General features: G+C 43.5%; 1 protein-coding gene across 2 annotated transcripts in view; it reads left to right on the top strand.

Moving 5' to 3' along the window:
• Positions 1-24,485, top strand: part of pcnt (pericentrin) — an 82,104-nt gene that overhangs the window by 43,038 nt on the left and 14,581 nt on the right. Inside the window, exons 24-37 of one of the 2 annotated variants that reach the window (XM_060918704.1) lie at positions 1,669-1,829; positions 2,184-2,362; positions 4,292-4,518; positions 4,620-4,782; positions 8,472-8,663; positions 9,289-9,521; positions 13,767-13,886; positions 14,011-14,031; positions 19,659-19,895; positions 20,039-20,206; positions 20,344-20,496; positions 21,815-21,976; positions 22,052-23,029; positions 23,850-24,020. In XM_060918704.1, coding sequence (XP_060774687.1) covers positions 1,669-1,829; positions 2,184-2,362; positions 4,292-4,518; positions 4,620-4,782; positions 8,472-8,663; positions 9,289-9,521; positions 13,767-13,886; positions 14,011-14,031; positions 19,659-19,895; positions 20,039-20,206; positions 20,344-20,496; positions 21,815-21,976; positions 22,052-23,029; positions 23,850-24,020 — 3,165 coding nt within the window. The remainder of the gene's footprint in view (positions 1-1,668; positions 1,830-2,183; positions 2,363-4,291; positions 4,519-4,619; positions 4,783-8,471; positions 8,664-9,288; positions 9,522-13,766; positions 13,887-14,010; positions 14,032-19,658; positions 19,896-20,038; positions 20,207-20,343; positions 20,497-21,814; positions 21,977-22,051; positions 23,030-23,849; positions 24,021-24,485) is intronic. The other variant, XM_060918705.1, reaches the window with a different exon arrangement.

The following is a 24,485-nucleotide window of genomic DNA, read 5'->3' on the forward strand; positions in this document are numbered from 1 at the left end:
TAAACAACAAAAAAAACGCACGTGTTTAAATGGGCGATAATGTGGCCACATCTATTGAATTTGATAACGTGATGTGGCAGCGGGGGCGTGGCCAAGCGGCGGTCTGTGAATGGAGGGCGGAGTCAGGGACGGGAAGTGGTGGAATCATTGCACCTGATGGGGATTAACCTGTGTTTGTGTGTCTTCCCCAGTGACCGCACCCTTTAAAAGGAGAGGAGAGCAGAGAAAGGGAGCGCTCTCTCTCTCTCTCTCTCTCTCTCTCTCTCTCTCCAACCAGAACACGTGCGTGCGCGCGTGGCTGGGAAGTGATAAAAGATTGAAAAGCTAGCAATAAATAGTTCATTGAGAACTCAGTTCTTGCCTGCCGTGCTTCTGTGCTCCACCCATCTGGTCCAATACTACACGTGATTACTGCGATATTCAACGAGATGCGTTATATGCATGCGCAGTAGTGAAAAAAACAACAGCCTGACTCATACATGATATGATTCGGAATTCTTTGGTATTTTCCGTCCTGCCGATAAACACATCGATTAACACAGACATGGCACGCGCTTAATGTGGCGGCTTTAGTTGACGGTGTGTCTCTGAATCTTCGCTATATATATTTATTTATTTTTTTTTTTTTCAACTAGGCAGCCGGGCTGACTAGTGACAGGAATGACCCGCCAAATGACAAATTAAGTCGCCTCGGGCGACCGGACCACCGTGAATTTCAAGCCCTGCCGAAGGGGGGGAAAAAAAAAAAATGAGACAGGCTATTTAAATGTCCCACAACACTGAAGAAGCGTCTTTGCCATTCATGAAGTCAATAATATTTCACAAATTAAATCTTTTTATGGTCCTTTATATGCGGTGGCAAGTTCTTTCTAGAGGAACTTTTTGTCTCATAAATGCAAAGATGAAATACACGATGCATTTTGGAAATCCTGTCTTGTATTTAGGCGCATTTATTTCAGGATTAGAATTATTTTTGCAATTTAAAAAAAAAAAAAAAGGAATGTTTAGTTTGCTTTCCCCTGTAACCTGGTCCTTATTTAAGTGCACAAGTTAACTTGACATTCTGCAACGTGCTAGCATGTCTGTCTGTTTTGCTGTGACGTGGCATCCATCCGATTTACTTTAGGGACAGATTAGACTCCTTGTAAATCTCTCTGAGGGAGCTGGTTTCCATGGTTACGCTGTTGTATGCATTGGTTTCTGTTTGCTCTGTTTGTTGGCTGCTAGGCAGCGGAGTGGGATGGAATTTCGTGCACGCACGCACGCGCGTGCTCCTGTTTTTTCTCCCCTTCTCTAGTGCCGCCACTCCTACAAAAGTTTGTCACATGGCCCTTGTGCATCTGATCGGTGCAGATGTTTAGTTCACTTTGTTTGTATTAGAACAGCAGCATTGTAGAGGGAAACGTCTAACAGCCTGTCCTGCTAGATTATTTTTTTAATACTTTAATTTATCTAGAAGTTTTCTCTCTTTTCTATTCTATTTATTCTGTAATGATGCTGCTGGAATTTTAATTTCCCTGAGGGAACCCTCCCAAAGGGATCAATAAAGTTTTATCTATCTATACCTATCTAACAGCAATTCTCTGAAGATGAAGCTCTGTGTTTTGCTTTTTGAGCGTTTTGTGCACGTGCGATGACGGGTTTCCTGTCTGGTGTGCCTTCTCACAGCTGCGTGCCGAGGTCAGCGGTTTGCAGGGGGAGCTGGAGGGCAAGCGCTCGGAGATGGACACTCTGGAGACTCTGCTGCAGCGGCGTGAGCGCGAGAGTCAGGAAGGAGCCACCCTCCTCACCATGCTGCGTGATGACCTCAACACCGCCACGCAGCAGAGGTCAGGGCTCAGTTCTCAACCTTTTGCTCATGTAGTTAATTATGTAAAAAAAAAAAAACCTTTTTCTTTCTTAAATGCTTATTGTGATGCATCCATTACACACACGAATGAGCTGTTACTATGGAAATGATAGCATTAGAACCAGTGCATTAATTATAAACCTGTGCTTTGAAGCTGAGCTGCTGTTCACATTTTGACCAATCAGATTTGAGAGTTCAAGTGTTTTTGGTATAATTAAGCTTTTTGGCCATTTCTTTAGTTGGACCTCCAAGTTTTTTTTGGGCTGGTGAAGGATTTGAGTTTATTTTTGAGCGCTGAAAGTTAATTTTTCTTGCACACCTGTTCAAATCTTAGACAAGACCTTCAGTTGGCCCATGACCGACTTCAGCAGCTTATCCTCGAGATGCTCCGGGTTACAATTGCGACAGAGGAAGAGATCGGCCGCAGGTTGGGGATCTGTGTGGAAGGTGATTGCACTGGTGGCAACAATCTGAACAGGAGGCTGAGTGGCAACCATGACGCCCAGGAGACAGGTTTGGCCCTCATTCTGTATTTAATGTTCATAAGAACGTCAATTCTAAGATGTTAATATAACCACTAGGGATCGACCGATATGCGTGTGTTTGTTGTTTTTTTTTTTTTTTTTTTTTTTTTTTTTTCAGGGCCGATGCCGATAACCGATATGTGCAACCGATAAATGTAAACATTATAATTCACATGAAATTAAACATAGCACACACTGACACAGACCTTCATATCCATGAAATGTATGTTTAATTGTAAAATTGAACATGAAATTTTGTGCAGGGAGATGCCAGCAGCATTTGTACAATAAAGTCAAACATTAGTTAGAATAAAATGAGAAATAAAATAATAAAATATTCACCAATAAAAAAATAAATCACTCCCTACTATATTACAGCTCACCATTTTCAGTGGAAAATAAATGAAAATACACTCTGGATTCTTTTACACTAAGAACTAAGTAAGACTTACCAACTTCAAGTAGTTTTTAAATAACAAATCAAGTGTAGGGAGCTGCCTGCAGCATTTTTTAAAAAGTAAAATCAAACATAAAGTCGGCTATCACTCCCTATTATGTAACAACTTAACAAGTAACCATCTACATTCTAATGCTTTTAATGCCCAAGCCTAATATTCCCAATTTAGGATTATATTGTAGTGAAGGAAGCACAGTTGCTCTGCATGTTGTCCACTGAGGCGGTTTCTGTTTTTTGTATAAATTGCCACGGCTCTGCTCCTTTAAGAGTATATCGCTTTCCGAATCAGAAGCGCTAGCGAGGAGAATCACTTGCGCAAGAATTATAAATACTAGTGGAGTACATTACAGTGCAATGTGAAGTAGCATAAGAACATTTAAGTCAAGAGTTTAATTGATGTATTTCGTTCATTACCGTTTATCCAAGCAAGTGTGGATCCATGACACAATTAATTACTGAGCCCACAACAAGCGTCCTGACAAACTCCCTACAATATTACATAGCCTACTAGCACCATATCATACCTGGCGTGTTTAAATGTTCAAATAGCGCTTTATAAAGTTACCTAACATATACAAGTGCAATGCGCTTTTTGAGCACGAGTCACGTCATGAAGTTTACTCATCACCATAACAAATAGCCTTCTGTAGGCTAGGCTTGCGCTAGCCTACAGAACACAAACACTACGTTTTATTTCGTCTTCCCTTGACCACCTCTCTGTATGGCTGTCATTCTACTGTTCGAGTAGAACTACTGACACATTCACAACGTTTCCAGACGGGGATTTAAAAATGACTGCAGCCTACGTTATGCTGGGGACTGCTTACTATGGACAACATTACATGTAGTTTCAGCAAGACTAGTTGGTTGTAGGCTAATTCAGGTGCTTCCTTCCGTAAGCTAAGTTTGCCTGGCTACACAGATGCAAATGGACAATTTTAATGAGTAGGAGATGAAGAATGTAAACATATAATGTTGTGCTTTTGCAACTTGTGTGTTTATGATTTATTGCGGCAAAAGCAGCGTGTCCTTACCTTGAAGTGGGATCTGCTTCTGCCCGAGTGTCCATACGGCCGCCTTGAAACAGTTCACAGCATTTAGCTACACGTGTTGATTGGCTGTATCTCTTGTGCCAAACAAATCAGATGTTGTGGTGGGCGGGACCGTGTTCTTGAACTCAGAGAGGCGAGTGCAGGAAAGGACATGCAGTGACCGTCACGTTAGGAACGAAATGGCTGCAAAAAGGCATGTTATCGGCATATCGGTGGAAATTATGGCCGATACCGATAACCCTAAAAATGCAGAATATCGGCCTGATATATCGGCCAGGCCGCTTATCGGTCGACCCCTAATAATCACCACAAGTTTGTTCATGACCGACTAGTGGCACCAGGAAGAACCTTTTTAAAAGGATGCTGTAAAATTTATTTTAAGATGTCTTCCTGTTCTGTTCTTTTCCAGTAGACGTGGATGGTGGCGCTGTGGAGGGTGGCCCAAACTGCAGCATGATCTCCTCTTCTGTGATGGATGAAGGTCTGGAGCTGTCTCAACGCCTGTGTGAGAGTTTGTTTTCAGGCCCCGATGGAGAGCTGGACTCTGAAAGGGAGGAGCTGGTGCTGGGGGCCTGCACTCGACTCCGTGCCGCAGTGGACAAACTGTTGGATCTGGTCTCGGACTCCACAGTGCAGGTAGAGAGTCAGTCGTCATTGTTGTGGTCATCTGGATAGGATTACAGTGAGAGCAGGATGATGAGTTTTCTGTTGTGTGTGTGTGTCTGTCTCCCCCAAAGCTGGAGCAGCTGCGAGCTCTTCAGGCTGCGCTGGATGAACAGTTCAGTGAAGGTGGAGAAGCAAAGAATGCTCTTCTCCAGCAGCACGCTCAGCTTCTGGAGCAGCTGGACCAGGAGGCGAGTGTGAAGAGTCAGCTGCAGCTAGAACTGCACAAGGCTGAAGGTGAGACAAGAAGTCGGTTCCTTTCAGCATTTACAGTGCCTTGCAAAAGTATTCATACCCCTTGAACTTTTTCACACTTTTCCACCTTACAACCACGAACTTAAGTTTTTTTTTTTGGTTGGGTTTTTTTTTTTATTATTGAGATTTTATGTGATAGACCAACACAGAGTAGCACATAATTGTGAAGTGAAACAAAAATGATAAATGGTCTTCAAAATTTTAAACAAATAAAAATTTGAAAAATGTGGTGTGCATTAGTATTCAGCCCCCCTGCGTCAATACTTCGTAGAGCCACCTTTTGCTGCAATTACAGCTGCAAGTCTTTTGTGGTATGTCTCTACCAGCTTTGCACATCTAGACACTGAAATTTTTTGCCCATTCTTTGCAAAATAGCTCAAGCTCAGCCAGATTGGATGGAGAGCGTCTGTGAACAGCAATTTTCAAGTCTTGCCACAGATGCTCAATGGGATTTAGGTCTGGACTTTGACTGGGTCATTCTAACACATGAATATTCTTTGATCTAAACCATTCCATTGTAGCTCTGGCTGTATGTTTAGGGTCATTGTCTTGCTGGAAGGTGAATCTCCTTCCCAGTCTCAAGTCTTTTGCAGCCTCCAACAGGTTTTCTTCCAGGATTGCCCTGTATTTACAGGGTTCCCGCAGGGTCTAAAAAAGTCTAAAATTCAGAAAGTAAAATTTTAGGCCTTAAAATGTCTAAAAAAACCACACATTTTCATCCCAGGTCTAAAATTTAATTTATCCAAGTCTAAAATTCTTACATCCGCTCAGTCCATTCCTAGAAGTGCCTGCAAAACATTAATAAAAAATGTGCCGGTTGCGTTGCTGTCTGCCTGCTAAAAAACTTCAATCACCGATGATTACGGCAAGTATGCAACGGTCCAGTTTGTCCACTACGCCTACCGTAGTTCTACCTTCTAAGTTCCCGCCGAGTTTATGCAGTCTGTGGCAGTCAGAGAAGGTTAGCGGTTGTGTTGGCAGTGCGATGAGTGTGGATAGCGCGTCGAATAATAGTGAGTAAAATGGGAAAGTGTCAGTTTAATGAAGCTTGGCTTGAACGTGAAGAATTTCGAAACTGGTTAGAAGCCGCAGCAGGTGATAGGTATGCGGCTCGCTGCAAAGTCTGCAGGAAAATAATTCAGTTGGGGACTTTAGGCATGAAGGCCCTGGAGTCCCACGCTAAAGCTGGAAAACATCAGATTGCTGTGAAGAGCTCGCAATGTCGCCAGCCGATCTCAAGCTTTTTGTCAGTATCCCAGCCAACATCGCTGCCTGGTCCAGCTGTTCAACATTCGCCAAATAACAGTCAGGCGACTTTCGGGTCCACGCAGACGTCAAAAGCTGAGGTACTTTGGATTCTACACACAGTGACCTCTCATCTATCATACGACAGCAACATTAACGGCCTTTTCCAGGCAATGTTTCCTGATTCTACGATTGCCAAAACATTAGCCTGCGGACCTAACAAGATCGCCTATATTGCAAGATTCGGCCTGGCAGACTTTATAAAAAAAGAGCCGGTGAAGTCAGTTAGCGGCCAGTATGTGCTAATATTTGACGAGAGCTTTAACACATCGACCAAATCCAAACAGCTGGACCTCCACATTAGTTTCTGGAGCAATGGAGAGGTGCAGTCGCGTTACATGGACTCTCAATTCATGGGTCATGGAACCGCACAGGACCTTCTGACGCACATACAAGTAAGTGAGCTGTATAAACAAGTGTTTTTTTTATGTCGAAAAGGTGGGACTTAAGTTTGCCCGTGTAAGCTGTGTTCTGCTCACACTCTCTTGATAACTTGCTACCTCCACGGGGAAAATGTCCATTAGTAATATGTTTTGTGTGTAATGTAATGTGTTAAGTGCTAATCTTTTTCATCAGTGAATTGGAGAATGTGTAAATACGTGAATGAGTTGATTTCTACGTGTAGATTTCTTTGTTTAATGGCGTCTAGTGTGCGGAGTTGTTGCAGTTTTGCTCATTTTCCACCTTTCAACTCAACTTTTAAGAAGCAAGGCTCATCTCATAAAAACGAGTTTATTCAGTGTTAAAGCACTGGGCAGTTGACATACAGTATGTCACCCTGTATTCATTTTGTGTTGGGCATCATTTCCCACAGTTGTTCAGTGGTCATTCAGCACCATCTGCTGATCACTAGTGGTATGTATCACTAGAAATTGTCTTCTACTTGATTGTCAGTTTGACATTTACAGACGAAATACAAAATTACATTGTTTTTGAGACTTGAACTGATTTTTTGGTCGTTTTTTTTGGGGGGGAGGGGCTGTAATCCTTCAGGTTGGTCAGTCCGAGGAACTTGGATATTGTATAGATTGTATGCATCACTCTTTTGTTGCTATGTGACATAATGTAAATGTACTAATGTTGCCATATGACATAAATAAGCACACAATCAGTTTGTATCCCTGATAGTCAGTTTACCAATACAAATGACTTTGTTTTGAGAATTGAACTCGATTGTCTTTTTTTGGGAAGGGCGGGGGTAGGGCAGGTTGTAATGCTTCGTGTTGGTCTAAAAAATTTTTCATAATGGTCTTAAAAAGTCTAAAATTTAACTTACTGAATCCTGCAAGAACCCTGTATTTAGCTCCATCCATCTTCCCATCAACTCTGACCAGCTTCCCTGTCCCTGCTGAAGAAAAGCATCCCCACAGCATGATGCTGCCACCACCATGTTTCACAGTGGGGATGGTGTGTGCAGGGTGATGAGCAGCGTTAGTTTTCCACCACACACAGCGCTTTGCGTTTAGGCCAAAAAGTTCAACTTTGGTTTTATCTGACCAAAGCACCTTCTTCCACATGTTTGCTGTGTCCCCTACATGGCTTCTTATGCCTGTCTTTCAACAATGGCTTTCTTCTTGCCACTCTTCCAAAAAGGCCAGATTTGTGGAGTGTATGATTTATAATTGTGCTGTGCACAGATTCTCCCACCTGAGCTGTGGATTTCTGCAGCTCCTCCAGAGTGATCATGGGCCTCTTGGCTGCTTCTCTGACCAGTGCTCTCCTTGCTCGCTCTGTCAGTTTAGGTGGACGGCCATGTCTTGGTAGGTTTGCAGTTGTGCCATACTTTTTCCATTTTTGAATGATGGATTGAACAGTGCTTCTTGAGATGTTCAGAGCTTGGGATTTTTTTTTTATAACCTAACCCTGCTTTAAACTTCTCCAGAACTTTATCCCTGACCTGTCTGGTGAGTTCTCTGGCCTTCATGATGCTGTTTGTTCTTCATTGTTCTCGAACAAACCACTGAGGCCTTCACAGAACAAGTGTATTTATGCTGAGAGTAAATTACACACAGTAGGACTCCATTAACTAATTAGATGACTTCTGAAGGCAATTGATTGCACTGGATTGTATTTCGAGGTATCAGAGTACAGGGGGCTGAATACTAATGCACACCACATTTTTCAGATTTTTATTTGTTTAAAATTTTGAAGACCATTTATCATTTTCGTTTCACTTAATTATGTGCTACTCCGTGTTGGTCTATCACATAAAATCTCAATAAAAAAAAACTTAAGTTCGTGGTTGTAAGGTGGAAAAATGTGAAAAAGTTCAAGGGGTATGAATACTTTTTCAAGGCACTGTATACATAAAGGAAGACCACGGAAACCTGTGGAAGGTGTTTTAAGCTGGAGGTTTATCTCCTCAGGTCTGATAGAGGGCTATGTGGCGGACAAGGCTGCTCTCGAGGAGGCGCTGCAGCAGAAGGAAGCACGTGAGCGGAGGCTGGTTGAGGAGCTGGAGAGCACTCGGACTCGGCTGCAGGAGCTTGGTGAGGAACACGCGCTCCTGCAGCGGCAGCGAGACGCGCTCTCAGCAGGCCTTGGAGAACCTGAAAAAGGTGGGTCATAGGCGACGTGTTTAGAGGAAGGAAAAAAAAAGTACTGGTACATTTGATGCGTCTTTTTTCTCAAGGATGAAGCATCATGTGATTTCTTTTCTCAGTCATTGTCATGATATGAGTTTAGACTCATGGGTGGAGATGTTTTTGATGCCAAGTGTTCTTCCTGCTCTGTAGGCTGCCCTGCTGTGGGGGAAGAGAAAGGTTTGTCGCTGGATTTTGAGGTTGATGTGACGTTTGTGGGAATTTTTATTTATTTTCAAATTTCTTGGAAACTAACAGCTGCTTTGACGAGCTGCTTCTTTAATTTAGCTCTGTAAATTTGGGTTTCTTTAGTATGAATCCGGTTTAATTTGTGCTGTATGGCTTGCATTGTCAGCTTTGATGTTGATTTGAGTATTGAAGGTTTTTTTATTTATTTATTTTTTTTAATTTAAATCTGATTTGAATAATTTGTTTGAAGAAGGCACAGGTTGAGTTGACGATATTGTGCATGACTGACTGCATCTTGTATTTGTGTGAGAGTGTTTTAAAATTTTTTTTTTTTTTTAATTTTTTATTTTCTCTGTTTTTAAGCCTTGTTTTGTTTCTTGTTCCATCTTCATTTCTTTCCGCTTGCTTACAGCACTGTTGGCCGAAGCAGAGCGGCTCGGGCAGGAGCGCGTGGACGTGCAGCGACAAGCGGAGAAGGACCGGGTCGGTCTGGCAGGTCGGCTGCGCTTCCTAGAGCTGGCGCTGGAGGAGCACGAGAGCCGAGCACAGCAGCAGGAAGAGCAGCACCGCACCCAAACCGAGGACCTGCAGCAGCACATCAGCGCTCTGGAGAAACAGCTCAAACACCACCGTCAGTTCATAGACGTGAGTGCAAGGAATTAAAACCTCTTACGGAAAAATCCGTTTAATGGTCGACGTGCCACATAAAGTCTCTGCACAATTTATCAGACCTGTTAACAAATAAGAACAAACGGATTTTAACAAAGTGCAAATATAAATCTGTTTAAAAAAAGGTACAAAAAAAATTTTTAAACAAGTATATAGAAGAGGAAGTATGTTAACGGAGGATGATGAGGGATAAATAGAATAGAGTTGATTTGTTATATTAGAATTAACTTAGTGGGGGTGTCGTGGCTCAGGTGGATAAGGCGCCATACCATAAATCCAGGGACCCGGGTTCGATTCCGACCCGAGGTCATTTCCCGATCCCTCCCTGTCTCTCTCCCACTCATTTCCTGTCTCTACACTGTCCTATCCAATAAAGGTGAAAAAAGCCCCCAAAAAAATCTTTAAAAAAAGAACTAACTTGGTATATGGTATATATTTATTTATGGGGATAGTTTATATCTTCATATTTACAGGGATGTGTATGTAGTATATATTTATCAGGGCTTTGAACCGGTTCAAGGAACGAAAACGAAAACCGGGAACTTTTTCACATGGAACAGAAACGAAACCAGAAACTTTATTATTTTTTATGTTCCGGAACAGAAACGCTTATTAAAAATAATGGTAACCGGTTAATACCGGTTTTTATTTCGTTCCTCAAAGTTTCTGTAGCCTACAAATAAAAGCCATTCTTCTGCTGCGCAAGTTTCTATGACCTGCTGGGGTTCACTTCCTGTGTGACGTTCGCTGATTGAATGGAGAGAGCGGGAGGGTGGACTACTATCACGTCTCCATTACTGAGTGAGCAAAGAAGAGCCTGAACGATGCAACCTCCCTATTGGCTGTTTTGTAAAAATGTATCAATTGTTGCCCTTCCCACGGGAATCATCGCGGGCTCGAGAGACGAGACCTGACGAGTTAGTTCGTTGGTAGCAGAACAAAATGTCTGGACACAAATCGGGTTTTCAGAAAAGGAAAGAAAATAAACGGAGGGTCGAAAATACAAAAAAGGAGGCAGAAAATGCAAAACGAGTTTTAAGGTAGGACAAATGGTTACTAACTTTTTAAGGCAGCCCGCCGTGGCTGCAGGCTTTCAGTTGTCACTGAATGGTTACTTTTCTGAGGCAGCCCGCCGTGGCTGCCTGCAGGCGTATTTATTATAGCCCATTTAGTTAAAATAGTTGATATAAAATGTTTATAGTAATGCGATGGTGGCGGCACGGTGGTGTAGTGGTTAGCGCTGTCGCCTCACAGCAAGAAGGTCCAGGTTTGAGCCCCGTGGCCGGCGAGGGCCTTTCTGTGTGGAGTTTGCATGTTCTCCCTGTGTCCGCGTGGGTTTCCTCCGGGTGCTCCGGTTTCCCCCACAGTCCAAAGACATGCAGGTTAGGTTAACTGGTGACTCTAAATTGAGCGTAGGTGTGAATGTGAGTGTGAATGGTTGTCTGTGTCTATGTGTCAGCCCTGTGATGACCTGGCGACTTGTCCAGGGTGTACCCCGCCTTTCGCCCGTAGTCAGCTGGGATAGGATCCAGCTTGCCTGCGACCCTGTAGAAGGATAAAGCGGCTAGAGATAATGAGATGAGATAATGCGATGGTTGTCCTGATTTAGACTTTTTTTTTTTTTTTTTTTTTTTGGGGGGGGGGGGTTGCGCGATGTTGCACCCGGGTCCAGATTAGGGCAGAACCGGCCCTGGCTACGTTTCAGGTGTAGTTTGTTTTATGTATGTATGTACTTGCATAGATGTGTACTTGGTCTTCCAATATGGCGCCTAACAAAATCTTGCGGCGCAGTGACGTCATGCGGTAGCCCTCTATAGGGCCTGACTCGCCTTTGGTAACACACTAAACGAATTATCTTTCATTTTGGCACTTTTTCTGTTTGTGTAGATGGGAAGACGTACTGAGAATCCAAATCGCCAACATTTGAAATAATAATTGTTTTGAATTATTTCTTGTCTTATTTAATGAAGGTTGTAATAGAATTAGCCTACATTTGGCTTAAGCTGGATGAGACAGAGACATAATTTTATAGCCATTTGTTAAACAGCTGACAGGGAACGTAATTAACCGTTCCAGGAACGAAATTTTTTTGTTCTAACCGGTTCGGGAACGTCTATTTAATGGTGGAACCCAAAACCGGAAACGTTAAAATTCCGTTTCTGTTCGGAACGAACCAATAGGAAAAAAATTCTGGTTCAAAGCCCTGATATTTATTTTTGTAATTATATATTTATATAGATATTCATGAAGTGTGTATATATGGTATATATTTTTATAGGTGTATTAATGTAGTTTGGATTTCGGGGTAGTTAAAAAGGGGTGGGAAATTGAAAAAGTATTGTACTTCTTCCCACTCCTTTTTCGAACAATGTGCGGTGTTTTGTAATGTCTTAGCTCTTTATTTTATTTTTTTTTGTCAATTTCTCGTTTTCTTTCTTTTGTATGTACAAATATGCCGCTTTTCCACTACAAACGCGGCTGAGCCGTGCCGTGCCGAGTCGAGCTGAGCGGGGCTGTTGGAGTTGCATTTCGACTACAACCGCGCTGAACCGTGCTGGCTGGAAGTGGGTGGACACATTGGGTGGAGTTAGCGAAAGTGGGTGGACGTCACGTGATGTCGTTAAGCAGCGCAAACAGTGACATCAGTGACGGTGGCGGAACAAGTCAGAGCCGGGCCGGGGGCGGGGCAAATGACCGGGCCCTTTATTAAAGCTTATCATAACATCATTTTAGGCTACAAAATGTCCGCAACTGCGATGTTTACCAATTTCAACACTACCGGGTGCAACTATGTTATTTAGTACATCAAGTCCTTCAAACGAACATGTAACTCAGAAACAAAAAACATTAGGATACTGTACATGGCTCATAATAAAACATCAATAGCCTATACTGCGCACATTATTTGAAGGGCATACGAATGAGCGCTCAGAGGTTGCAACGGTGACAGGAAGAGTCAGAAATAAAAGGAGGGCGGTGCAAACCTCACTGAATGCACTGTGTTTACCAATTTCAACACTACGGGGTGCAACTATGTTATTTTGTACATTAAGTCCTTCAAACGAACATGTAACTCAGAAACAAAAAAACATTAGGCGACATACTGTACATGGCTCATAATAAAACATCAATAGCCTACTGCGCGCATTATTTGAAGGGCATACGACGAGCCTTGCGCTCCGCGAACTCGTCCACGATGCTCTGTATGTCACTGATTCAGTGATCTTTTAAGCAGTAGTCTCACGACCCGAATAGTAAACAATAAACATGGAGGACGTTAGTGTTGCTGGTCTTGGTGCTGTGGCTTGTTGTCACCGACAACGCCAACAGATACTGGCAAGAGCGTATAGATGAGGCGAGGCGCATAAGGCTTCAGAAATTCTCGTAATTCATAATTATTCTTCTTCCGGGTTTGCGGTGTTTACAGATCCCAGCGCGCTCGCGGGGCGTGTGTGGGCATGTGAGGACACGCCTCCTCACCAATCAGTGCACAGGGGAGTGTCTGCTCACGCCCCCAACCTCAGTCGGCACGGTTTGGCTCGCTTCAGCCCCACTCCAAAACGGTGCGAGTTTTAGGGGCTAAGCAGGGCTGAAACGAGCTGAGTCGTGCTGGTTTTTGGTAGTCGAAACGCGAGCCGTGTCGGGCTGAAGTGAGCTGAAGCGAGCTGAAGTGAGCTGAAAAAGGGTAGTGGAAAAGGGCCAATAGTTACATACATTTTTTTATTTTTTATACATGTTTGAAATAAAAATAAATTAATTCATTCAAAACTTCTGTTCTGTACTGTTGAGGAAAACGTAATAGTTTTCTGACCAATCAGAATTCGACAGCACTGACGGGTGTGTGTAATGTACAGTATGAAAATGAACGAATGTCACACTTAATTGGCCTGCATTTTTAATATAATTTGAGCAAAGTGGTATCCAATCCCACAATACAAACACCCGCAGGAATCTTGGCAAGTGTAGGCCATTGGTAAAATGCCTAAATTGAAAAGGGGGGGATTAAATTGTGCAAATGTTATGTACGTTCCAGCCCAAATAAACCTAAGCTTGCTAAAAAAAGATTTAAAATGGTGCTCTAAAATTCCTGTCGTTCTTTCAACCACATTCTCGAAACAATGCACAAAATGGTCATACCGGTTGAGGAGGAGGAAAAACATGCTGGCTTCAAGTGTGCATAGAGCAAGTTTGCGAGTGACCTTTCCTTTCGCATCTTTACAGGAGCAAGCTGTGGAGCGAGAGCACGAGCGGGATGAGTTCCAGCAGGAGATTAAGAATCTGGAGGCGCAGTTGAGAACATCCTCTAAAGGACACCCAGGAGGAGACGCTAAGGGTCAGAGGGTAAGCTGTATAACTGTTAGGATGCCGTCATGTCAGAGAGTCATTGTTTTCATCACATTGAGATAAAGCTGCTTGTTCATGAATTTGCTTTTTTTTTTTTTCTTCCTTTAATTGAATAATGTAGATTGAAGACTTGGTTATCCAGGTATGTTGTTCCAGCTGTGGTTAACCTTGCTAGGCTTGAAGCTGCTCATGCATGGCATAGTTTCTTTTGTACCATCTTGTTGCTTCGAGGCTGCTTTCACACTTGGTGTCTGGCTGGAGTGTTTTTATGCTGATATGGGGGGAACTGTTCAAGACGAAACCTTACCAATGCTCTCAGCGGTCTTGGCTAGTATTGGCTTCCTAACTAACCCATCTTGCTCTCTCGATTATTTGTGATCAGTGATGGAGGAGGAGGAGGATGTGATGGTGGTTTTCCTTCAGTGTACCTTTGGAAGCAGAAAATCAAAAGAATTTAAGCTGCTTGTGATTTGAATATAAGCAGTGACCGTTAACGTAGGACGTCGCATCACTTACTGGGGAATGTCCCCCAAAAAAAAATATCGTTATTTTTAGTTACTGCAACATGGAAATCTTTACAATTTCGCTCGTCATTTACATTTCATTTCATAGCAAGATGCTGTTTTTACCTAGTCTGGCTAATGCAACTTCAAAGCTCTGCGAGCATTGGTCTGGCATAGATATTAAGCCCAACCGTTTCCCAAAGCGCATGGTTGACCCGCCTCCATGAAATGCCTGTTTGCTACTGGTCGAAGCCAGAAAAGGCTGTGACCAGGGCTTTGAACCAGAATTTTTTTCCTATTGGTTCGTTCCGAACAGAAACAGAATTTTAACGTTTCCGGTTTTGGGTTCCACCATTTAAATAGACGTTCCCGAACCGGTTAGAACAAAAAAATTTAGTTCCCGGAACGGTTAATTACGTTCCCTGTCAGCTGTTTAACAAATGGCTATAAAATTATGTCTCTGTCTCATCCAGCTTAAGCCAAATGTAGGCTAATTCTATTACAACCTTCATTAAATAAGACAAGAAATAATTCAAAACAATTATTATTTCAAATGTTGGCGATTTGGATTCTCAGTATGTCTTCCCATCTACACAAACAGAAAAAGTGCCAAAAATGAAAGATAATTCGTTTAGTTTGTTACCAAAGGCGAGTCAGGCCCTATGCATTGATAGGCTAACAGAGGTTAACGTCATTTAATGTTCGCGAGCCTCTCATTAACGTGGACAAATATATTGATATCGTGTTTGAAATTGACGTTTTTGAATAACGATAGACTGCAATATTTACCTCTTATTTAAGATGTGGAGACGTGATAGTAGTCCACCCTCCCGCTCTCTCCATTCAATCAGCGAACGTCACACAGGAAGTGAACCCCAGCGGGTCATAGAAACTTGTGCAGGAGAAGAATGACTTTTTTATTTGTAGGCTACGGAAACTTTGAGGAACGAAATAAAAACCGGTATTAACCGGTTACCGTTATTTTTAATAAGCGTTTCTGTTCCGGAACATAAAAAATAATAAAGTTTCTGGTTTCTGTTCCATGTGAAATAGAAAAAGTTCCCGGTTTTCGTTTTCGTTCCTTGAACCGGTTCAAAGCCCTGGCTGTGACGAAGCTTAAACCAATCACATCACTCTTTCCTCTGACGTATGTGACGCGACGGAAACTTCGCAACAGCCCCCCGTGTTGCGTCACACTTAGGATGGCCGGGCCCAGGCTAGCTAACTGGTAGATTAAACTCTTACCGAAGCCGGTCGGGAGCAAGGCGAAAACGTCCTTCCTTTCAATAAATACCTCCAGGGCTGCTCTTTGCTCCGTTTTCAATGAGAACTTCTTGTTGAATGCTTTCAATACAGCATCTACCGCTGTGTCAAAGGCTTGCCGCTGCTCCATGTTCGTAATGTTTCTAGTGAATGAAGCGCTTCCGGCATAGATTCTGTAAACAATCTATGGCTTCCGGTCGCAGTTCTACTACGTCACTGCCTTGAACACGCCTCTACCCAGGGCCGTTGGAGATGCTCAAAGTTGATTGGCTCCCGATTTTTCGGGAGCTTGGAAGAGCTGGAGATAGCTTGCCTTGCCAGACTAAGTTCGCAACAGGCCCCCGTGTTTCGTCACACTTGGGATGGGCGGGCCCAGGCTAGTTTTTACCAGCACTTGGTCCTTTGTTTATTTTCCTCATTTGCCCCTCCCTGATTGGTTGAGGTTTAAAAAAAAAAAAAAGAAGCTTTGTTAACTTTGGAAGCTCCCTTGTGCCCAGAAAAGCACCAGTGGCAAAGCTTCCTATACTGTATGTCTACCTACAATACGTGTTCTAGGGTTTGTGGGGAAGGGGGAAGCCTTTCAAGTGTGAAAGCAGTCTGACTAGATCTCTCATCTAACATGCCATATTATTCATTTGTCTGTTCGACCACGTAGTTGTGTTCCGTGTGTCTGTCCGTGTGTGTGTGTGTGTGAGCTGAGCTGGTGGTCTCATGGGCTGTAGCTATACAAAGGCTTTCTTTACTTGTTTTCTTGTAGATCATGCATGTAATAAATCGACATGTAACGGTGTCATGCAACAATAAATCTTGATACAGATTTGATTATTCGAAACAAAAAAACCAATCTCGATTATCAGGCTGTGATCTTTTTCCTAGCTGTAATTGCGTTTAGACAGCAGAGGGTGCAATAACGTACAATAGTGGGAATATATGAGCCTAAAGGCCACGAAGAAACCAAATGGGTACCCTACAGGTACATGGGGCTACTGCTTCTAAATAAAATTGTTTTCTAATCCCATGTCCATTAGGGTGCATCAGTTGCCCCCTAAAAATGAAAAGTTCCTCCGATCATGATGCATTCTTGTTGTTTTTATGTTCCTTTTGGTAAGAAAACACACTGGGTGAAATATTTTGACAAAATTCAAAAGTTTAATGGTGGCACCAGGAGCTCAAAGTTATGGAAAAAGCTGCTATTTTATGACACAATTTCGATCACTTTTCATGAAACATTATGGCACCTTATAGAGTATACCAAATATCTTAGATACACATTTTTAGTCCATATTCTAAATATATTATCAAGCACAGTTTGAGTTTTAGCTGTTCATTGAATCATTGTTCAACTACTTTTAAACAATACAAATGTATTATGAATCACATTAATGCTTCTCAATCCCTTGCAAAGGTTCTTAACATGATCTCTGGCTCACAAGAAATCAATAAATGGAGTCCAACATTGTGATTCAAACCTTGCGCGAAAACATAAAATAAAATAAGCGTTTTTTGCCAAAAAATTAAGCTCATGGTGCCACCATTAGACTTTTGAATATGGTCAAAAAATTTTACAGGATGTCTTTATTGGTGAAAAGGAACACCCAAACACAAATGCATCAGATTTTATGAAAGTGAGGGCAACTGATGCACCCTAATGCACATACAGTAAATATAGCGCATACAGTATATTTACTCGATGAGGCAGTAGCCACAAAAATGAATAATTTAAAAATCACAGAAGTAAAATATACCAAGTGTCTGTACTTTTATATTATTCCAGGCTTTCGTCTAAACCGGGGAACAGGCGCTGCGCCCTCTTACTCTCGGCGTGCGCCCCTTTACCGAAATGCCGATTGAACCCCAAGTCACACTTGGGCCATGCGCTTATATGCTACTGCACAACATGCAATCTTTCTCAAAACGATCTCTTCTCTGTGAAAACATCCCAGCAACACCACGTGACAATGTGTCTGATCATCAAATAGGTTATAATTACTCCAAAAATATTCCAATCATAGTAGATACACCGCCAGACGGTGCAAAAACAATCCGAATTGGTGGTTTCCAGACTGAGGCGCCATGTTGTTTAGTTGTTTACTTGTCGCGGCTGCTCTCGCGAGATTTGACATGGGTTACATACAAGGTCAGCTGACTTGTAGAGCGAGATTTCTCGAGACTGAATGACCTTTCACCCACCGGCGTGGGAGCTTTTGACAGAAGTAGTTCGCGAGTTGTTTTTGTTGACGCTTGGGCATTTAAAGATGTCATCCCGTGGCACGAAACGGAAGAAAGCCAAAGACTGTCCGGGGTAGAAGATGATTACTTCTTTCTTTTTCAACGTTGACAGACAATTTGTTACAATTTCCCTCTCAGATAGCCTCAGAATGTCCCATTGTAGCCTCAATTTTTCAAAGGCTTCGCACGGTGGAGGGGGGGACGGACAACCAGCACCATCCCCCCCCCCCCCCCCATCGCTTCGCTCCTTCGCCATGGTGAGCGCCCTCATACTAGATTTTTCTAGAAAAAACCCTGTTATTCTACTCTTACAGTTTTGGAAATTGAAACCTCCAAACCGGGGCTGACGCACGCGCTGTCGCTATGACCCAAACTCTTATTTCCTGGAAAAGGTCCGGCGCCAGATCTTGGTGGTCTCAATACTCTTTTCGACAACTTCCTGTAACAACTTGGAAGTGCATCACACATGGAACCACTGGCCAAAGAAGGCGAGGAAAGACCTAGCCTGGGAAATCACATGCTGCTTTGCACAATCGTTCCGATCTGAAAAGACAGCATGGAAACTATGGTCTAAAGGCTCGCCTGAGTTAGGGAGCCAATCAGAGAGTGGGGAGGGGTGGAAAGACGGTGACGCGTACTACTCGACAAACGGAAGCTTGTAGTTTATTTGGGACTGTTTACGGATCACATTTAACATGGCGGCGAGCGATACGAACCAAACTTTCGATCAAGCTTTAGACACTGTTCTGAAATTTTTTTTTTGAATTATTTTTGTTTTGCCTTCTCTTTCTCTTTCCTTCTCTTCTTCGTCGCTCTAACTACGTCACCGGGTACAACTGCCATGATTGGCCATGGGCTACGTATACGCCAAATGATAGACATTCGCAACGTCCAATAAACGGCCGTTGACAATCGTAAACCACACCTCTCCTACAAGAAATTCAATAGGCGGATTCCAGACCATATTTCACTTGTGATATGGTCTGGTGTTAACCAGACTAGGGACGACCTGGAGTATATTTTAAAATGGGCACACTTTTTTCTTTTTTTCCCTCCCTCAGTAAGCACAAACGTGTCAAGCGATTTCTTTAGTCCATTTATTTCGAATGGCGAACTGAATTGTATACTCACTGGTCATTTTAATAGGAACACCTGTATGCACCCTAACTCAGTGCGCTATTGTTACTCCTAACGTTCTTACAACATGACATAGTGGCTACAGCTTCTGTGAGGCAGTAGCCACGAAAAAAAAAACATCTAAAATGTGAAAGTGTTATTGTACAAATAGATTTAACAAGAAATCGGTGCTCAAAGATAAAGAGAAGAGAAGCAAATGGAGGCAGTACAAATGTTCATAAGTTTATGAAGAAAAGGCCGATTTTGTTAACTTTAATTTTTAATAAAAGGATTTTTGGTTAATAGGCTATTATATTTTGCGCCAACCTTTACAAACGTGGGTAGGTTTTGCTACTAAAAAAAAAAAAGGTTCATCTCCTTCCAACATTGATGATGAATAGGAATTTTTTTTTTTTTAAATGCTAAAATTCTCTTTCCCCCCCCAAAAAAAAAGAATCGTGATCTCACTATCGTGAATTGAATTGGCTGAATCGTTACATGCTGAATATTGATATTTTTAAACACCCCCCCCCCCCCCCCCCCCATTCAATTTTCATGCTTGCATCTGTGCTCAGCGCTGAATGTGAGTTTGCCCAGTTTATTCTCCGCTGTTTTTCACGGCTAAACCCACAGTTTACGTTTTGGTGTTCCTGCTCAGGTGGAAAGTCTGCAAGCTCTTATCACAGACAAAACTGAGGACTACAGCGTTCTGCTCTCGGTTAAGGAGCAGTGCCAGCGTGACCTGGAGGACCGTAACGACGAGATCGATAAGATGGCGTCTCGCATCCGGGAGCTGGAGCAAGCTCTCCTGAGCAGCGCAGAGGCTGGACGGACCGTCACGCAGTTGGAACAGGAGCTTCAGAAAGCACACAAGAGCCTGCAGGAGCTCTCTCAGGTATGGCTGCTTGGTGTCTCCATATTGCAACGGAGCCAAAGGGAATTGCATTACAAATATAATTCCCTTATCTGTACTCCTTTCACTTACTCGTGTGCCATTTGAGTAACTTTTCATTAGTCTGTTATCTTTGTATGCTGTAGGATAAAGAAGCCTTGCAGCAGCAGCTGTACTCTAATAAACTCCAGATCTCGGCTCTGCAGTCCAAACTGGACGAGACGAGGCATCGCTTCCCCGACCCCAGTGCTGACCCCAACCTCCGAGAACAGCTAGAGACACTCCAGCATGACCTGCAAAAGAAAGAGGAGCAGGTGAGGGTGTTGAACGTACCATGGCATGGGGGGGGGGGGGGGGGTGAGTTGTGGTTTTTTTTTTTTTTTTTTTAAAGAATCAGTAAGTGTACAAGTTGTTTTAAAGCAATAGACTTTTTTTTTTTAATTGTGTGTAGGTGGAGGTGCTACTGGAGCGAGTGGAAGCGCTGGAGAAATCTCTGGCGGTGAAGGAGGAGGACATCCGGCAGCTCTCGCTGCAGCTGGAGCTCAAAACTAACGAAAGCCGAGCCAAGGAGGAAGAGCTACACCTGCGCATCACTGAGCTGCAGGTGAACACACTAGGGCTGTAACGATACACCCAACTCACGATTCGATTCGTATCGCGATTTTTGACCCACGATTCGATACACCCACGATTTTTTTAAAATGTATTTTTAAAGTAGTAAATTTGACTTTTACTTACTTACATTAACTATTTAATAACAAATAATTCAGACCACTGCAGAGAATGAGTAATATGTACGCAAAAATGAACAAATGTATATCCAAAGACTGTTTTATTTCTCAAAATAATACTGTTGAGCCGGAAGCTCTGTTTTTTTCGGTTCTGAAAAAGTCATTTTTCCAAATCGTGTAAATCCGTTAAGATTTTTTTTTGGGAGGGGGGCTCTCTCACTGTCTCACTCTCATAGGGCCAATGATTTTCTGTGATCGCGGAAAACAGATGGAAATTACGGAATTTTTATAGTGAAACATTGCTCGCGTGTCAAAATGTAACTGCTGCAGAAGGCTTCCGCCCAAGCAGACATGCCTTCAGTGTTGCCAGATATTGCTAACGTTTTCCACCCCAAAATATGTTCAAAACCAGCCAAAAAGCACCTAAACCCACCCAATCTGGCAACACTGCATGCCTTTCCGGTCAAGTGATTGTGATTGGCTTGTGGCACACCTAGCCAGCCAATGAGCTGCTTGTTTACAGATTCGCTCCCCGTGTCGCAACCAGAATGGCGACCGCTTAAAAGAAACGAATGCTCTGCCAGTGGCGAGTGTGGACGTTGCGTGACTCGCAGTAGATTGTCGCAGGTCGGCGAAAAAAACGACTTACTAATAGATATAAAAATAATTTAAGTAAGTTTAAAATGTAATTTAAATAAAAAGTAAAGTATTCATAAATTGAAGTTTGGAAGCGCCTCTGTTTTTGGGCTGAGAAGTTTGAAAGGGTGTACCGCGATTCTGCCTTCTTGTATCGCGACACGGATCGTGGCTCTGCGTATCGCGATTTCGATACGCATATTGTTACAGCCCTAGAACACGCGCTTGTGCACATGATCAGGACAAAGCAAGGATACTGGAGACACCACTGTGTCATGCTGCTGTAGGAAAATAATCAATGACAGGGTGGTGTGACTAGATGAAGTGGCGCTCTTAGCCTTGGATTATGTGGTAAGGCTGCCGTACAACCCCCGTGAATGAGCCGTTACGATGGAAACGATAACTCGTAACTAGAGCATGCTGTCGGAGCTGCTGTTGTAGAAAATGAACACCTTGTGACCAGTTAGAATTGAGAATTCGCCAGCGCTGTTCAGTCTGTATGTGAGAAAAGCTTGAAGATGCTGAAGGGGTCTGACTGGATTTGTTGCTCTGCAGGAGCTGGTGAGCACGCTACGCAGACAGCAGCCGGAAGAGAAGGAGACCTTGGCACTGCAGCTTCCTGCTGCTCTGCTGGAGGAGAAGAACCTGGAGCTCGACCACCTCAACCAGCAGGTTCTCCGTCTGCAGCAGGAGCTGGACGCCACCAAAGAGAACAAAGTGAGTGTTTTATTCATTTCAGAAAAGAACTGAGCTTGTTTGGTGTTTCTAATTAATTGTGGCTTCCTGTGATAGAAGGCAGAGGAGAAGCAAGCGGACATCGAAGATCTGCGCGCTCAGGTGGAGAGACTCCGTGGCGACCAAGAGCGTCTGCGTCAAGCCAAGGAGGAGGAGACCGAGCAGCTGCATGAGGTTATCCACAAGCTGCAGGAGGAGCTGAACCAGCTCGACCCCAGCCGGCATGAGGTCAGCGACCCAAACACGGACAGCCCTGAGCCCCCTGATTATCCCTGGTCCCCCCGACCACAGCACGGCACTGAGGAGAGCCTGTGTCACGAGCTGAGCAGTCAGACGCTTCAGAGCTGTCGCACCAAACTCTGTGAGCTCCAGGTGGACTTGGAGCACTCGGTGGAGGAGAAGGAGGCACTTCAGAGACTGCTCCTGACCCAGGAAGAGCAGTATGGACAGCAGGTGGAGGCGCTAGGCCGCAGCCTGGGCGAGGAGAGGGGCAGGCTCGTGCTCCTGGAGCAGGAAGCTGGAGAGCTGAAGCTCCAGTTGTGCCAGAAGGAGGCTGAAGTGGAGACTCTCCAAGATCGCATCCAAAAGCTGGAGGACGTCGAGAGGAACGTCAAAGACTTGGAGCTTCGGCTGAAGAACGCTGAGGAACGGAGGAAGGAGGCACAGCAGAAGATGACGGCGTTGAGTGAAGAGGCACAGAAGCATACGGAAGCGCAAGAGAGGATGGAGGGACAACTGGCGGAGCTACAGCAGAAGTCTGAGGACAGCGAGAACGCTGCGGAGCAAATGGGGCTGCAGGTTACAGAGCTGCAGGAGAAGCTTCAGCAGCAGAAATCTGACATCACCATCTTGGAGACGGGCAAGAAGGAGCTGTATATGGAGAAACAGGCTCTTCAAAAACGCGAGGGAAAACTCCAAGAGGAAATAGAGAAGCTGAAACAGGAAGTGTCAGCAAAGAGCAGTCAGATCCAGGAACTGAATGTGCAGCTGGAGGAGAAGGTGGCCGAACAACAGGAGACGCAGAAAGAAGTTCTGGTGAGATTCTCGTCATGGTTTTATCTCCTAGCGAGGGCACGGTTTTCAAACAGCGCTCACATTCTTTCTGGTCTGAGTGAACTGGCAACGCGGTGGGTTTACATACCCAGTTCAAATTTATAGTCCTGAATTAATCGGTTCAGCATTAAAAGGTAAATACTATTCGTCACATCAGTGACTTATCCAGACCTTTTGAACATAAAAACTGCAACAGGGCCTCTTGTATATTTTATAGGAATTCCACTGATCTAAAGTGTGTGTGTGGGTACACGTCATTATTTGGGAGTTTGCCTGGAATGCGTTTCAGAATGCCTTTCAGAATAATTGGCCACAGATTCACCATATGCAGTCTAGTAAAGGCTCCAGCACGGCACAGAAGGGGGGGGAAGCGTGGTTAGCCCGGCCCATACCACTCACAAGGACTTTACTCACTCAGGAAGTAGAACACAAAGAGGAAGTTTAAAAATTTTTTATTTTTTTTTTCACTTTTAAACTTTTTTTCTTTTGTGTTTTGAAAGTGGAAGGCTTTTTAGTCTTAAAAACAAGGCTTGAATAAAAATAACTGGCGTATTATGGAAAGCAGTACAATAATGAAACTTATGGAGTTGGTCTGTTTTTAGTTTTGTGTTTTTTGCAAGAAGCAGTTGATGATTTACGTTAGACACCTGGTAGGTGGGCATGTGTCTTTTTTTTCTTTCTAGCGTGTCGTGCACGCACGGCTAAAAATAAGATGATTGGGCTGGACGTGACCCGATTCCTTTTTTTAGTAGTAGCTTTAGTGATGTCTATTTTTTTGTTTTTTTTGTGCGTGTCATCGCAGACATGTGCCGAGGAGACCCTGGCTAAAGCAGAGGCAGCTTTGAGAGAAAAGGAGGAGCAGTTGGTTCACCTGAGGTTGCAGCATGATGTACTGGGAGCGGAGCTGGCGGCAGTGAAAGAAGGCTTGAGCACCAGTACAGAGAGAGCCGAGAAACTACAGGAGGAGGGGCAGGTGAGTGGCCTAACAGCTCTGTCTATGGGTCTGAGATTTTAACTTGGTGTGTATTAAATAGAGATGAGAGAAACGGGTTCTTGGGTACCTTCTTTCGGGGGGGGCGGGGCAGAAGAATGTCAGGATCACTTTTAATTGGAGGCTTATAATATATTCAAGAAGCTGCTGGTAATTGTTAGAACTGCTTTTCTGTCTGTGAGACTACTTGTATCCTTCCCCTTAAAGTGCATATTACGGGTAAATTCAGGAGCGAGATCAATGTAATTCTCCTATTTTATATTAAACTTTGGTCGAATATCTGTCACACTTTGCAATTTTTTTTACCTTGCACAATACCAGAGAAATTCAGTTGAAATCGAGCCATTTGAGGCGAATTGGTCCGCCTCTGAAAAAACTTGGCGTTTGGATTTCCTGGCAAACATTGATTTTCGTGACGTCGCGTGCGGGACGCCTCCTTCTGAATCC

The sequence above is a fragment of the Neoarius graeffei genome, chromosome 4 (genome assembly GCF_027579695.1).
Source record: "Neoarius graeffei isolate fNeoGra1 chromosome 4, fNeoGra1.pri, whole genome shotgun sequence".
NCBI lineage: Eukaryota > Metazoa > Chordata > Actinopteri > Siluriformes > Ariidae > Neoarius > Neoarius graeffei.